This window comes from Puma concolor, chromosome A2 (assembly GCF_028749965.1).
Source record: "Puma concolor isolate L17-30 chromosome A2, mPumCon1.1.hap2, whole genome shotgun sequence".
NCBI lineage: Eukaryota > Metazoa > Chordata > Mammalia > Carnivora > Felidae > Puma > Puma concolor.
The window spans coordinates 146,992,877-147,010,816 of NC_141668.1; the positions used below are offsets into that span (position 1 = coordinate 146,992,877).

General features: G+C 34.5%; 1 protein-coding gene across 9 annotated transcripts in view; it reads right to left on the minus strand.

Moving 5' to 3' along the window:
- Positions 1 to 17,940, minus strand: part of CCDC66 (coiled-coil domain containing 66) — a 51,629-nt gene that overhangs the window by 10,906 nt on the left and 22,783 nt on the right. For 8 of the 9 annotated variants that reach the window (XM_086697878.1, XM_086697877.1, XM_086697871.1 and 5 more), the window contains 6 exons: positions 11,899 to 12,030; positions 11,045 to 11,295; positions 10,744 to 10,828; positions 9,513 to 9,674; positions 6,482 to 6,626; positions 5,655 to 5,741 (listed from right to left, as the gene is read on the minus strand). In XM_086697878.1, coding sequence (XP_086554004.1) covers positions 5,655 to 5,741; positions 6,482 to 6,626; positions 9,513 to 9,674; positions 10,744 to 10,828; positions 11,045 to 11,295; positions 11,899 to 12,030 — 862 coding nt within the window. The remainder of the gene's footprint in view (positions 1 to 5,654; positions 5,742 to 6,481; positions 6,627 to 9,512; positions 9,675 to 10,743; positions 10,829 to 11,044; positions 11,296 to 11,898; positions 12,031 to 17,940) is intronic. The other variant, XM_086697872.1, reaches the window with a different exon arrangement.

Here is a 17,940-nt window from a genome sequence, read left to right on the forward strand (position 1 = left end):
CTAAATTTTCCAAATCAAAAGACATGGAATGGGTGAATGGATAAAAAAAAAAAAAAAAAAAAAAAAAAAGACCTATCTAAATGCTGCCTATAAAGAGACTCCCTTCAGAAGGACACATACAGATTGAAAATAAGGGATGAGAAAAGATGTTCCATGCAAATGGACAATAAAAGAAATTGAAGGTAGCCACACTTATATCAAACAAAATGGACTTTAAAACAAAGACTACAATAAAGAGACAAAGAAGGGCATTACGTACTGATAAAGAGGTCAATCCACAAGAGAATGTAACATTTGTAAATATTTATACACTCAACACGTGAGCACCTAAATACATGTATATATATAAAGCAAGTATTAACAGGCATAAACATCAGTACAACAACAGGAAACTTTAAAACCCCACATACATCAGTGAATAGATCGTCCAAACAGAAAGTAAAAAAACAAAGGCCTTAAATGTTAGACCAGATGAACTTCACACATATATTCAGAACATTCAATCTAAAAGCAACAGAAAACACATTCTTCACAAGTACACATGGAACATTCTCCAGGCTAGATCATGTTAGGCCACAAGACAAGTCTTAATAAAATAAATTCATGAAATTTCAATTAATATCTACACACAGTTTTCCCAACCACAATGATATGAAACGAGAAATTAATAATTACATGAAGAAAACTGGAAAATTCATAATTATGTGGAGATTAAATTAAGGAGTCCAAACATCAAAAGAGAAATAAAAAAATGTCGAGACAAATTAAAATGGAAATACAACATCAAAACTTATGGGATGCAGTAAAAGCAGTTCTAAGAGGGAAGTGAAGTTCATCGTGATAAATGCCTACATCAAGAAACAAGAAAAATAAGCAACATAACTGTAAATCTCAAGGAAAAAGAAGACCAACCAAATTCAGTACAAGGAAGGAAATAACAAAGATCAGAGGGGGAAAAAAAGGAAGTGGAGACTATAAAAACAATAGACAGTATCAGTGAAACTAAGAGCTGATTTTTGGAAAAGATAAACAAAACTGACAAACTTTTGCTAGAATCATCAAGAAAAATGAGGATTCAAAAATCAGAAGGAAAGAGAAGACATTACAACTGACACCACAGAAATACAAAGGATCATAAGACTACTATGAACAACTACACACCAACAAATTTGACAACCTAGAACAAATGGATAAATTCCTAGAAACATACAACCTATCGAGACTAAATGATGCAGAAATAGAAAATGTGAACAGACCTATTACTAGTAAGGAGAATCAGAAAAATATATAAAATATAAAATATAAAATAATATAAAATATAAAATATAAAATAAAATAAAATAAAATAAAATAAAATAAAATAAAATAAAATAAAATAAAATAGAACCTCCCTATAAACAAAAGTCCAGGACCAGATAGAATCACTAGTGAATTCTACCCTGCATTCAAAGAATTAATAACCAATCCTCAAACTATTCCAAAAAACAGAAGAGGGAACATTTCCAAACTCACTTTATGGGACCAGCATCGCCCCAATACCAAAATCAGAGAAGAATGCCACAAGAAAATTACAGGCCAATACCCGTGACAAACATAGATGCAAAAAACTCAACAAAGTATCAGCAAACAGAATTCAACAATACATTAAAAGGATCATACACCATGATCAAGTAGAATTTATTCCAGGGATGCAAGGATGTTCCAACATCTGCAAATAAATCAATGAGATACAACATACTAACAAAATGAAAGATAAAGATCATATCAATGGATGCAGAAAAAGCAAAACTCAACATCCATTTATGATAAAAACTCTTATACAGAGAGTATAGAGGGAATACACTTCAACATAATAAGGCCATATATGTCAAGTAAACAGCTAACATCACACTCAGCAGTGAAAAGGTGAAAGTTTTTTCTAAGATAAAGCACAAGATAAGGATGTCTACTCTCCCCACTGTTATTCAACATAGTACTGGAAATCCAAGTCACTGCAATTAGACAAGAAAAACAAAATAAAAGGCATCCAAACTGGAAAGGAAGAAGTAAAACTGTCACTATTTGCAGATGACATACACAGAAAATCCTGAAGACTCTACCAAAATCTGTCAGAAAAATACAAATTCTGTAAGGTGCAGGACATAAAATTAATATACAAAAATGTGTTGCATTTCTATACACTAATACTATTAGAGAAATTAAGAAACCAATCCCATTTGCAATTGCATCAAAAATAAATACCTAGGAATAAATTCAACCAAGGAGGTGAAAGACCTGCACACTGAAAACTATAAGATGTTACTAAAAGAAACTGAAGAATACACAAATGGAAAAGATATTCCATACTCACTGGAAGAATTAATAACATTCTTAAAATGTCTGTACTGTCCAAAGCAATCTGCAAATTCAGTGCAATCCCTATCTGTCAAAATTCCAATGGCATGTTTCACAGAAATAAACAATGCCGAAATTTCTATGGAACTACAAAAGCACCCCAAATAGCCAAAGTAAGCTTGAAAAAGAATACGGTGGAGGCATTATACCACCTGATTTCAAATTAAATTACAAAGCTATAGTCATCAGAAGAGTAAGGTACTGACATAAAAACAGATACAGATCAAAAGAACTGGGCGCCCAGAAATAAACCCATGCTTATACAGTCATTTAATTGACAACAAAGGAGCCAAAAAATCCATAATAGGGAAAGGACAGTCTCTTCAATGAATAGTGCTGGGAAAACTGGACAGTCAATTGCAAAATAATGAAACCAGACCACTATCTTACACTATACACAAAAATTAACTCAAAATGGATTAAAAACTTGAATGTATGACCTAAAACTATAAAACTCCTAAAAATAAAAACACAGGCATTAAACTCCTCGACACTGGTCTTGGCAATGATATTTTGAATCTGAGTCCAAAAGCAAAGGCAACAAAAGTAAAAGTAAACGAGACTACATCAAACTAAAAACATTCTTCATAGCAAAGGGCAAAAGAAACCATCAAAAAACTGAACAGGCAACCTACTGAAGGAAGAAAATATTTGCAAACAATGTATCTGATAAGAGGTTAATATCCAAAATACAAAGAACTCATACAATGCAATAGCAAAAGCAAAAACATAATCTGATTTAAACTGGACAGGGGCACCTGGGAGGCTCAGTCGGTTAGGCGTCTGACTTCGGCTCAGGTCATGATCTCACAGTTTGTGAGTTTGAGCCCCGCGTCAGGCTCTGTGCTGACAGCTCAGAGCCTGGAGCCTGCTTCAGATTCTGTGTCTCCCTCTCTCTCTGACCCTCCCCCACTCACACTCTGTCTCTGTCTCTCTCTCAAGAATAAACATTAACATTTTTTTTAATGAAACAATAACAAATAAATAAATAATGGGCAGAAGATCTGAATGATTTTCCAAAGACAACCTACTGATGGCCAACAGCTACATGAAAAGATACTCAACACCACTGACCATCAGGAAATAAAAAACACAATGAGACATGGCCTTTAACCAATCAGAATGGGAGTACACCAAAAAGACAAGAAATGACCAGAGTTGGCAAGGATGCGGAGAAAAGGGAATTTTCATGCACTGTTAGTGAGAATTATAAATTGGTACATTTCTACTATGGAAAACAGTACAAAGGTTTCTCAAAAAATTAAAAGTAGAACTACCACATGATCCAGCAATTCCACTTCAGGGTATTTAACTGACAGAAACAAAAACACTAACTCAAAAAGATACATACACTCCCATGTTCACTGCAGCATTATTTACTATAGTGAAGACACGGAAGCAACATTAAGTGTCAGACAAATATAAAGAAAATGTAGTGTGTACACACACACACACACACACACACACACACAAGAATATTATCAGGCCATAAAAACAAATGAAATCTTGCCATTTGTGACAACATGGATGGACCCTGAGAGTATTATGCTAAGTGAAAAAAGAGAAAGACAAATACCATAATGATCTTACTTCTATGTGGAATCTTAAAAAAAAAAAAAAATATATATATATATATATATATATATCCAGAAGCTCATAGGTACAGATACTGTTGCCAAGAGCAGCAGTTGGTGTAAAAGGAAGGGCAAAATGGGTGAACGGTCAAAAGGTACAAACTCCAGTTATATGTCTTGGGATGTAATGTACAACACAGTGACTATAGTTAAAAATAGTTCTATATTTGAAAGTTGCCGAGTAAATCTTAAAAGTTCTCATCACAAGAAAAAATTCTGTAATCGATGGTGAAACTAGACTTACTGTGATCATTTTTCAACATATACAAATATAGAATCACTATTGTACAACTGAAAAAATGTTATATGTCAACTATATCTCAATTTAAAAAAGTGGAAAGATAAAGGGGTTTCCTGCAAGTTCATAAAAAATTCCCAGGAAGAGGGACGCCTGGGTGGCTCACTCGCTTAAGTGTCTGACTTTGGCTCAGGTCATGATCTCACAGTTAGTGAGTTCGAGCCCCATGTCGGGTTCTGTGCTGGCAGCTCAGACCCCAGAACCTGCTTTGGATTCTGTGTCTCCCTCTCTCTCTTCCCCTCCCCCGCGCACGCTCCCGTGCACACACTCTCTCTCTCTCAAAATTAAACATTAAAACAATTATATAAAAAAAAGTTTTCCTAGAAAGATAAATAAAGGGGAAAGGATTCACAGTAAGCATGGAGATCTATGATAATAATATCCAACATGGATATTACCTTATCAACTTTTTAAAATTTAAAATGAACACATAAAAAAGATGTTCAACATCATTAGTCACTGGGGAAATGCAGATCAAAACCACAATGACATACCACTTCACTACCATGAGAATAAGTGCAGGGGAACATGCAGAAAAACTGAAACCCTCATACACTGCTGATGGAAATATAAAATGATACAGTTGTTTGGAAAAGGGTTTTGTAGTTCCTCAAATGCTAAACATAAAGTTGGTTATATATGACTCAGCAATGTTACTCTTTTCTGCCAGGAAACCTGACAATACAGGTTCTGCATGAGTGTTCATAGCATATCTGTAATTAAAAAGTGTAATTAACCAAAAAGTCCATCAACTGATGAAGGAATAAACAAAATGTGGTATATGCACAAAATGGGATATTATTCAATGATAAAAAAGAATGAAGTACACGCTATAACATGCTGAACCTTAAAACATTATGCAAAGAAATAATCCAGACACAAAACACCACATATGGTATGATTCCAATTATATGAAATGTCTAGGACAGACAAATCTAGAGTAACAGAAAGTAGATTAGTGGTTGCCTATGACTAGAGAGGAGGGAGGAAGTGGACAAAAGCTGCTGATGAATACAGAGGTTCTTTCTGGAGTTATAAAAGTGTTCTAAAATTGTGGAGATGGTTGCACAACTCTAAATATACTCTAATTGTACTCTAGAAAAAACACATTGCATTGTATTCTTTAAAAGAGGTAATTTTATGTTATCTGAGTTATATCTCAATAAAGCTGTTACAAAGAAATGAAAAGCCAAGAGATCCCTTTCTTACTGAAAACCTTGAATTCCTTTCATTTTTTAACTGAGCTCAATTTTAAATTGAGCTTAATTCTAACTGTGATGTTAATTTTAAGTAAATCTTAAACCAAATCACAACTTTTAAACAAGTACCTGTTTGCACAGCAGTGTCCTTTTTGGGAGAGGTTGTAGAATTGATACATATATTCATTTTATCACTGATGTCATCCAAGCCATGTCCTAAATTTGAAATGTTGTTAGTAGATTCATTATATTCCACTTGTATTAACTGACAAGAGAAATATGTTATCCAACATAATGACACTTCAGAAATGTTAACAGAAATTATGTATAGCAGCAACTAAATACAAAGAAGACGTTTGGTGTAATCAGGAAGTGTGAACACTGCAATACAAATTTAAAAGGGCTCTCCTAAAGTTTCTTACAAAAAATTACCTGCATTTTAATCTGTTATTGAATTTTAGGGAGATCACTTAATATATTCCTCCAAAAACTGGGTAAAAAAGCAAACATTTTCCCTACTGTGAGCAAAACATAAAGAGAATTTAAGATTACTAGAAAATGTAACATTTAGTATACTCTTAAGGTGATTTCTCAAATAAAATAAGCATTATAGAGTTCCAATAGCTCAAAGTCTGAAATTCCTTAAAAAACATTTAGTTAATTGGTGTGTTAAAGGCACTAAAAATAAGAAATTACTTAAAAGCATCTTCAAAAGATACTATAAGTAAAATTCTTTTTAATTATTTTATTATTTTTAAGTTTATTTATTTAGAGAGAGCGTGGTGCATGAGCAGGGGAGAGGCAGAGAGAGAGAGAGAAAGAATACCGAGCCCAGCGCAGGGTTCAATTCCATGAAATGTGAGTCATGAAGTAAACCAGGATCAAGAGTTGCATGGACTCTCAACCGACTGAGACACCCAGGCACCCCATAAGTAAAATACTAGTGAAGCGCTTACCGCCAAGATTTTTAATCAATCCTGAAGTGTCATGTCCCTTTTGAGCCAATTCTCGGATTCTCTGTTCCTGTTTCAGTCTCTGTGCTAGCTCTTGTGCTCTTTGCATTGTCTGGAATAGCTCATTTGTCTTGAGAGCCATGATTTCCTATTGAGGTGCAAAAAGGTATTAAATACAATTATCAAACACATACAGACTTGACAATTCTGAGTAGATAAGCTACTATGTGTCAGACACTATTCAAGATATTGGGAGAACAGTCTGGGCAAAGTTCCTTCCCTTTTGAAGCTCACATTTTAGTATCTTTTCTCTGTATTTAGTATCTTTTTATCTGTATTAGATCACAAATTTAAGAACCCTTTTACCCACTCAAATTTATAATAAAGTTTTGAAAGCTTCTAAAACCAATGGTCAATTCCATCAGAATTCCATTAAGAGTAAAAATAGATTAAGATGTAGGACACAAGGTTTATACGGGGCGCCTGGGGGGCTTAGTCGGTTAAGCGACTCTGGCTCAGGTCATGATCTCACAGTTTGTGAGTTTGAGCCCCGCATCAGGCAGGCTCTGTGCTGTCAGCTCGGAGCCTAGAGCCTGCTTTGGATTCTGTCTCCCTCTCTCTCTCTCTGCCCTCCTCTGCTTGTGCTGTCCCTCTCTCTCTCTCTCTCTCTCTCTCTCAATACTAAATAAACATTTAAAAATTTTTTTAAATAAAAACAAAAAAAACCTATAAGGTTTATGGCCACTTCTTGTAATTCAAGCACACGATACTTAGATTTTTTTCATGTATACAGTTATTTCATAGGAGTAGTTAGCTCAGCCTATTCAACATAATCAAATCAGAACCCTGACCATATGCTGTTTCATCAGCTAAGTGTGGAGTGAAGGCTGCAAATGGGAAAAATCAAGAAAATGCAGGCTCTTAGACCCATCTCCCAGCTCCAGAGAAAAGGCTCTAAGGCTCTTCTCCAAACCTCCCAAATCCTTGGCAATCAAATGTCACTGTATGACATGGTACTTGACACAACCATACCTATGCTGTCTGTGCCACTTAATAGAGATGTTTTCCTAGCCAACCAGAGATCTACTCTTTTTGAAAAGACTCTTACTGGGGCACCTGGGTGGCTCAGTTAGTTAAGCATCAGACTCCTGATTTTTGTTCAGGTCATGATCTTACCATTGTGAGATCAAGCCCTACATCAGGCTCTGTGCTGCTTATGGAGCCTGCTTGGGCTTCTCTCTCCCCTTCTTTCTGCCCCTCCCCCACTCAAACATGCTTTTTTTGTCAAAATAAATAAGCTTAAAAAAATCAATTTTTTACTCTAAAATATTATTTATAATGTAAATATTACCATGTTCATGGGCTGGAAGAATTAACACTGCTAAAAGTCCATTCTATCCAAACCAATCTACAGATTCAATGCAGTCCCTATCAAAACACCAATAGTATTTTTCCCAGAACTAGAACAAATAATCCTAAAACTTGTATGGAACCACAAAGGGTCCCAAATAGCCAATGTAATTTGAGAAAGAAGAACAAAACTAAAGGTATCACAATCTCAGATTTGAAGTATATATACTACAAAGCTTTAGTAATCAAAATAGGATAGTAATGGCACAAAACAGACAGAGATCAAAGAGGATAGAGCGCCCAGGAATAAAACCATGCTTAATATGGTCAACTAATCTACAACAGAGGCAAGAATATGCAATGGGAAAAAGAAGTCACTTCAACAAATAGTGCTGGGAAAACTGGACAGTTACAAGCACAAGAATGAAACTGGACCACTTCCTTCACCATACACAAAAATAAACTCAAAATGGATTACAGATCTAAATTGTGAGACCTAAAACCATAAAACTCCTTAAAGAAACATAGGTAGTAACCTTTTGGACACTGGCCTTAGCAACAATTTTCTAGATATGTCTCCTCAAGCTACAGAAACAAAAGTAAAAATAAACTGTTGGGATTACATCAAAATAAAATACTTCTGACCATCCACAAAAGGCAACTTACTGAATGCGAAGGTTATCTATAAACAATGTATGTGAAAAAGAGTTAATATCCAAAATACATAAAGAAGTTATCCAACAACAACCTAAACCTCAAATAACTTGATTTTTTAAAAAAAGGGGAGAAGATTCAAATAGAGGTTTTTCCAAAGACACAGATGACCAACAAACACAGGAAAAGATGCTCAACGACAGGGAAATGCAAATCAAAACCATAATTATACCATCTCACATTGGTCAGACTGGTTAATATCAAAAAGACAAGAAATAACAAGTGTTGGTGAGGATGTAGAGAAAAGGGAACTTTCATACACTGTTGGTGAGAATGGAAATCGGTACAGCCATTGTGGAACAGTATGAACTTTCCTCAAAAAACTAAAAATAGCACTACCATACAATCCAATAATTCCACTACTGAGTATCTGCCTGAGGAAACAAGAGAGATATGCACTCCTATGTTTATTGCAGCATTATTTACAACAGCCAAAATATGGAAGCAACCGAAGTATCCATAGGTAGATGAATGGATAAAGAAGATGTGGTGTATACATATTCTACATTTTATTCGATCATAAGAAAGAATGAGATCTTGACATTTGCAGTAACCTGCATGGACCTAGAGGGTATTATGCTAAGCAAAATAAGTCAGATGGGAAAGACAAATACCATATGAAGTCACTTACATGTGGAATCTAAAAAATATTAAATGAAAAGCAAAACAAAAAACCCCACACAAACACAAAAACAGCCCCACAAACTGGTGGTAGGATGGAGTCAGTAAACGGGTGAAGAGGAGTGGAAGGTACAGGGTTCCAGTTATGTAACGAATAAGTCATGGGGATGAAAGCTACAACATAGGGAATATAGTCAATGGTACTCTAATAGTGTGTATGATGACAGATGGTACCTACGAACACACATAACATACAGAACTGCTGAATCACTATTTTGTATAGCTGAAACTACCATTGTGTGTCAACTGTATTTCAATAAAAAAATTTTTTTAATATATAAATACTTACTTCCTTTTGTTTTTGCTTAAGTATGTCTTCTTCATACTGCTTCTGCATTTCTTCTCGCTCCCGTGCTAAGCGACACTCCTCTTCTTGTTCTTCCTTCTTTCTTTGCTGTTCTTCCAGCTGTTTCTTCCTGCGTTTCTCCTCTACCTGAGCAGTGATAGCTTTCTGGTCATAAATCATAAATGACACAAATTACTGTTACAAATTAAAAAATCCATTTTTAGCATTTGTTTATATTCCTGAAATAAGCTTATCAGTATCAGATGATACACAATACAGTATTACATATATAAGTAAAGTTAAATTGTCAAATTCCCAATCTATTTCTCCCATCTCATCTGTCAAGTTCTACATATGCTTTTTCTTTAACCCCAGGAGGGCTGTTAGAAGAACTAATCCAGAAACAGCTGAGTGCTTAGTGCTTAGCATAATGCCTGGTAAGCAACAGATACTCTATAAATGTCTGTTCACTAAACTAAGAGTAACATTATTAAAAAAAGTTTGTAATACTTATTTTTGAGAGAGAGAGAAAGAGCACAAGTGGGGGAGGGGCAGACAGCGAGGGAGACACAGAATCTGAAGCAGGCTCCAGGCTCTGAGCTGTCAGCACAGAGCCTGACACAGGACTCAAACTCACAAACCCTGACATCATAACCTGAGCCAAAGTCAAACGCTCAATCAACTGAGCCATCCACACGCCCCAAGAGTAACATTTTTAATTAAACTGAATTCTTCATGTATCAGTGATTTTAAAGAATTATTCAGAATTTTAAGTCCCTTTAGTGTTAGACTAAAATTAGGAGAGAAATTAAATCTTAGTCTTTCTTATGTTGTCTGCTAGATTTCTCAATCAGAATTCTACTTCAATGCCCTATATAATTCCCTTACAAAGAACTAATTCTTATCCTGAACAGAATTCAGGAGAACTAAACCAATGAAAAAAAAATAACCAATATTAACTTAAGACTTAGTGCCATTTCATATGTGCAACTTACATATTAAAGACCTCTTCTGGCAGGCAGGTGGCTGGCTGTACTACATGATACTGTCTAGTTCTTAGCATGAATGTAATTTTAATATAATGCCAGTTGAAGTAAGAATTAGATTTATCACAGGATTGGACAGGGCCTGTGCTACACATTTACACTGAAATTTTAACTGCCATTTATTTAGGCATCTGCTGGCTATGACTATTATTTATTAAGGCAAAGAACAATATTTTACAGTGCAATACCTGATGTTCTAACTGTTTTTGTCGTCGCCTGTCACGTTCTTCAATCTGAGCTGGGTCCAAGAGAGCAGTCATAGAACGGAGAAAACTGGCAAGACAGACACTTTAGCTATTCAAAACCCCCAAAAGGTGGGTTTAACAAGGTGCTAAATCACTTTTGTTTCAGATATATCCACTATTCATTTATACTTTAAACAAAAATACCAAACCTAAAATCAATTAAGACATATTATAAATATAACAACAGCTTTTAATAAAGCACAGACTTTCTTAAACATCAATCAATACTGAAGAATAAACTTACTTCGTTTTCTGACTGTTTGCCATAGTCGTATCTTTAAGAGGTTTTGCTATATGTTCCTCCTCTGAAGGTTCAACCTGGCTTCCACTCATAGGTGTATAAACACTGTTGATATCAGCCAGCTCCTGAGTGTCCGGAGAGACACAGAAGTACTCTGGTTGGTTGTATGTTGACCGAGAGGAGAGTTGAGACTGAGAAGCAGGATAGTTCTTTAATGAACCAAAATGCATTGTCCATCTGTCATGTTCCTCACCCTAATCATGATAAGTAAGAATTACTAAGAATTTTTCCAATTGTTCACATGTATAAAGTCCTATACAACAAACACAATTAAAAAAAAAATTTTTTTTAATGTTTATTTGTTTATTCTGTGGGGGAGGGGGGGTGCAGAGAGAGGGAGAGAGAGAATCCCAAGCTGGTTCCACACTGTCAGTGCACAGCACGATGCAGGGCTCAAACCCACAAACCATGAGATCATGACCTGAGCCGAAATCAAGAGTCGGATCCTTAACCGACTGAGCCACCTAGGCACCCCTCAAACACGATTTTTAAAAGTTACCACAGAACAGAATAAGAATAAAATTAATGAAACTACATTCTTTATTGATTCCATATACATTTTGGTAACTAGCTTCAAGAATATGAGAAATTCAAAGAATTAGGAAATTCCTAAGAAGTTAGTTTTAAGTATGCAAAATCACACTAAATGCATTCAATAAAAGTTTCAGAAGAACAACTGTGTAAGAATTTGAATAGTGTAGTCTTGTCAAATAGTTTCAGGATATTTTTATGTTTATGATTAAAGACTTTGAAATTATTTTTTTCACCTTTATATCCACATATATTTGCCACCTTACCTTTGAAGATGTAATTTTTTCCTCTGTTTTTCTTTGCCGATCATCCTCTATTTGTTTGTTCAAATCTTCGATCCATTTTCTCTGCTGTTCTTGTTTCACAGCATTGAAAGAGTGCTCCAGTGGTACTGCTTCCTAAACAAGAGTCATCAATACTAGCTGAAGTTCGCTTCTCTTTTTGTAACCACTTCATATTTATAAATCCTGCCAAGAACTTATATAGATTTAAGAAGAAAGGCACTGATCTCTAAGAGGAACAATAATTTTAAAGAAAAAAATTTGAGTTATACAATTAAATAGATCTGTTCCAATTTCTAGAATCATACTTGTAACATACAGAAGTAGAGAACACAGTAAGGTAACTAAAAGTAAAAAAAGGAATTTTATAATAAAAAATTCTTTTTCTAAAATAATTATAAGATTTTTAAAAGTTTTTCCTAATAGTTTCATTTAGACTTTGAAAGGAGTTACTGATCATTTAAGTTAGATGTAAAATACTGTTTTACATCTGGCTTCAGAACACAGGAAATACTGCCTCTGGACCAAGAGCCAGGAAGATATGAGTACCAGAGGCTTTCTCTATTGAATCATAATGTCTCTCTAGAGATCCCTCTTTTCCATTTCTACTGCTACAGCCTTATCACAGTAGATGACATTTCAATAAGATAAACATATTGTGTCTAGGTTAAGTCCTTGAATTCTAAGGACTTTAAGGAAAAAAACAAAAATTAGAATAGTAGCATAAAAATTTGTTGTTGCTTCTCAATTTATGAAAATTTAGGATACTCTAACAAAAAGAAAATAATATATACTACTCAAACTGTCCTGAAATGCACCAGCTAAGTAACAAACATACTGTTACACGAAATAACTGCAGGACATAATTTAAAAAAAAAGCTTGATAGACTACTACAGTCACAATATATCTCATAATGCTACTTTCTACCTTTGTTTTTAACAGAAACAATGGCAATTGACAAACTGCTTTAGTTAAAGGAAGGAAATATTTATACAAGAAAAAATTTTAGTATCTCATGTATTCTTACATGTTTTAAAGAGATAAAAACCGTCACATTTCCTTAAGCCTAAAAGAGTCACTTCAAAAGAAGCATTATCTTCAAGTAAGTAATTCAACAATTCTATTTCTAGAAATATGATTTTGAAGATCAAAATGGAAAAGAAGCAAATGTCCCTTTTTACCTCCTTACAAGACTTTCTCAACATCGCACTCAATCATTTTAGACTCTGTCATCTGTTTAAGTCTGATTTAACTAGACGTGGTTTCAAATTTCAGTCGAGTTACAAATTATTCAGTTTAGGTACAAGTCAAAATTACCCTTGAAAATTCCTAAAATCACTCACAAAATGTTTTGTATACGTGTCTTTACAACCCTATGGAAAACTTAATGAGTTCATTTCTCTTAAATATAGAGAACAAAGAGAGGGTTGCTGGATGGGCTGGGGGAGGAGGGATGGGCTAAATGGGTAAGGGGCAGTAAGGAATCTACTCCTGAAATCACTGTTGTACTATATGCTAATTTGGATGTAAATTAAAAAATAATTTTTAAAAAATCAGTTTTTAATTCAGTCTTCCACTTCCTACTCAAGGATGTCTTATAACTTCCTTACCACTTGAATAATTCGTTTTACTTCTCTAACTTACTAGGAAACACTTAAAATTATTATTTTCTCTTGGGGCACCTGGGTGGCTCAGTCGGTTGAGCGTCCAACTCTTAATTTCAGCTCAGGTCATGATCTCACGGTTCACGGGTTTGAGTCCCATGTCAGGCTCTGTGCTAATGTCACAGAACCTGCTTGGGATTCTCTCTCTGCCCCTCCCCTGCTCACACTCTCTCAAAATAGACTTAAAGAAATTTTAAAAATTAGTTATTATTGAATTTTTGGGGTTTTAAAAGATATAGTCTAGATACAGCCCTTTATCAGGTAATTTGCAAATATTTTCTCCATGTATTTTATAATCTAACAGTAATATTCGCAGAGTACTTTTTAAAGTTTAGAGAGAGAGAGAGAGAGAGAGAGAGAAAGCGCAAACCCACAAACCCTGAGATCGTGACCTGAGCCAAAGTCAGACACTTAACCAACTAAGCCACCCAGGTGCCCTCAAAGAGAACTTTTCAAATTTATTTTCAAGTTAGTTAACATATAGTCTTGGCTTCAGTAGAGCCCAGTGATTCATCTCTTACCATATGACACCCAGTGCTCATCCCAAAAAGTACCGTCCTTAATGCCCATCACCCATTTAACCCAACTGCCACCCTCCCTTCCTGCCCCAGCAACCCTCAGTTTTGTTCTCTGTATTTAAGAGTCTCTTATGGTTTGCCTCCCTCTTTGTTTTTATTTTTCCTTCCCTTCCCCTATGCTCATCTGTTGAGTTTCTCAAATTGCACATGAGTGAAATCATAGGATATCTTTCTCTGATTGACTTATTTCGCTTATCATAATACCCTCCAGTTCTAGCCACATTGTTGCAAACAGCAAGGTTCCATTACTTTTCATCACCAAGTAGCATTCCATTGTGTGTGTATGTATAAATATATACCACACCTTCTTTATCCATTCATCAGTTGGTGGACATTTGGGCCACCAGTGTTGTGTCCTTGATGTCAGCATATTTTTATATCTTAACCCTTTGATTAAATTTACCTGTCATTCCTCAAAATACAAGGGAGTATCATTGACTTCTGAATGTTAAACCCAGCCTGTGTTCCTTGAATAAACCCAACTCATCATGATGTACCATTTAAAATTCTTCTCTTTCTTGTACTGTCAAGTTTTCATATCAAAATATTTGTCTTGTCAGCTTTGAGTATCAGGTTTTGTTTATTCCACTCTCATAAACCTTGAAAAGCTTTCTCTTCTACTTTAATTACGTGGAAGAATTCACCAATAAAAATGTCTGGGCCTTGGGTTTATTTTGTGAGATTTTTAATGATGGAGTCCAGCTCTTTAATAAATAGGTTCACCAAGATTTTCCATTTCATGTGTCAATTTTAGTAATTTGTTTTTTCTAATATTTTGTCCATTTTCATAAATTCTCTAATGTACTGACAAAAGTTCATGTATTCTCTTACCTTTTTTTTAAGCTTATTTTTGAGAAAGAGTGAGCACAAGCTTGGGAGTGGTAGAGGGAGAGGGGGACAGAGGATCTGAAGCAAGCTCCATACTGGCAGCAGGGAGCCCAATGTGAGGGTCAAACTCACGATCCGTGAGACCATGACCTAAGCTGAAATCAGATGCTCAACCAACTGAGCTACCAGGTACTCCCATTCTTACCTTTTTAATGTCCATAGACCCTTTAGTGGTATCCCCTTTTTCACTCATGCCAGTCTTCACAAGGGGTTTATCAATTTAAACACCTTTATAAAGGACTACTGTTGATCTCTTAATTCTGTATATTTATTTCCAATTTTACTAATATCCACTCTGATCTTATTTCCCTCCTTCTACTTGTTTTGGGTATAATTTTTGCTCTTCTTTCTCTAACTTCTTGAATGAATTACTTAGATCATTAATGTTTTGTCTTCCAGTCTTCCTTTTTCGAGAAATGGATTTAAGTCTATAAACTTACCTCTAAGCACAGAAAACCCATGTTTTTATAAGCAATATTTTCATTGTCAGAGTTCATATACTTTGTTTTTCATTCACACAGAACTATATTGTTTAAATATTAAACATTTGGAAATTTTCTTTTTACTGTTTGTTACTGATATCTAGCTTAATTCCACTGTGATCAGGTAACATATTCTGTGTAATCTGAACCTATGAAATTTGTTAAAATTTTATGGCCTTTCAAATTATTAATCCTTTTTGTCCATAGATGTTTTAGGTTTTATTTCTATATAAATGAAAAATCATTACAATTTTATTTTTTCTTTTCCAGTTCTTATGACTTAATTTTGTCCCCTTGTCTTGCTATACTGGCTAGGACCAATCAATAACAAATAATAATTTGAACATCTTATCTCCTTATGGAATACTTCTAAAATTTCTCACTTAGGATGTTAGCTTTAGGGTTTTGTTTTTTAACTCCAGTATAGTTAACATACAATGTTCTACTAGTTTCAGATGTACAATATAGTGATTCAACAATTCTACACATTACTCAGTGCTCATCAAGTATACTCTTAATCCCCTCCACCTATTTCACCCATCCCCCCTCTGGTAACCACTAGTTTGTTCTCTATAATTAAGAGTCTATTTTTCAGTTTGCTTTTTTTTCTTTGTTGGTTTCTTATATTCACATTTGGGTAAAATCATATGGTATTTGTCATTCTCTGATTTATTTCACTTAGTATTATACTCTCTAGCTCCATCCATGTTGCAAATGGCAAGATTACATTTTTATGGCTGAGTAACATTCCACTGTACATATATAACACATCTTCTTTATCCATTCATCTATCAATGGATACTTGGGCCTGCTTCCATAATTTGGCTATTGTAATAATGCTGCAATGAACACTGGGATGCATATATCCTTTCAAATTAGTGTTTTCATATTCTTTGGGTAAATACCCTGTAATGCGATTTCTGGATCATATAGTAGTTCTATCTTTAATTTTTGGAGCATACTGTTTTCCACAGTGGCGGCACCAGTTTGCATTCCCACCAACAGTGCATGAGAGTTCCTTTTTCTCAACATCTTCACCAATGCTCTTTTGTGTTTTTGATTTGCATTTCCCTGATGATAAGTGATGCTGAGTATCTTTTCATATGTCTTTTGGCAATCTGTATGTCTTCTTTGGAGAAATGTCTGTTCATGTCTTCTGCTCATTTTTGAATTGCATTATTTGGGTTTTTTTGGTGTTGAACTTGCATAAGTGCTTTATCTATTTTGGACACTAAACCTTTATCAGTTTTGTCATTTGCAAATATCTTCTCCCACTCAGTAGGTTGTCTTTTAGTTTTGTTGATTATCTCCTTTACTATACAGGAGCTTTTTACTTTGAGGAAGTCCCAATAGTTTATTTTTGCTTTTGTTTCTCTTGCCTGAGATGAAATCTAAAAAAAAAAAAAAAAAAAAAAATGTTGCTATGGCTGATGTCACAGAAATTACTGCCTGCGCTCCTTTCTAGGATTTTTACGGTTTCAGGTCTCAAGTTTGGGTCCTTAATCCATTTTGAGTTTATTTTTGTGTATGGTGTAAGAAAGTGGTCCAGTTTCATTCTTTTGCATGTAGCTATCCAGTTTTTCCAACATGTGGTAGTGTTTTGATTTGTTTTTTTAAATACTCAATTGGAAATTCCTTAACTGGGGTTAAATTTTATCAAGTGCTTTTTCTGCACCTATTGAAATGTTTTCTTTTGTTATTAAAATGGTATAATATACTTGTGGATTTTATTTTATTTTGGAGTCTATAAGAAAATGGATTTTTTTCTCCAAATTTTTATTTAGACTTTAGTTAAAATATAGCATAATATTGGTTTCAGGGGTAAAAACTAGTGATTTATCACTTACATGTAACACCCAGTACTCACCATAACAAGTGCCCTCCTTAATGCCCATCACCCGTTTAGCCCATTCCCCCCTGCCCCTCCATCAACCCTCAGTTTGTTCTCTATCTTTAAAGAGTCTCTTATGGTTTGCTTCCCTCCCTCTCTCTCTTCCCTATTGTGGATTTTAAAATATTTCCTTAACTACCTAGCAAAAATCTGCCTTAGTCATGATATATTATCGCCTTTCTATATATTACTAAATTTTAATTGGGAATATTTTCTTTAGAATTTTTGGGTATATATTCCTGAACAAAATAAACTTTATTTTCCTTTTTTGTTTTGTATTTTTCTGGCTTTAATACCAAGTTTACACAGTCTTATAGAATTAATTGGGAGCTATTCCATATTTTTACTGCCTGATCATGTGAATAGAGTTTGGTAGAAACTGTTAGTAAAACCACTTGGGTATTTTGCATCTCTTGTGGGAAAATCTTTCTAACTAGATCTACCTTTAACAGTAACAGGATTATTCAAGCTTTCGGTTTCCTTTTAAGTCAGTTCCTTTAAGTTATAATTTTTATAGTAATTT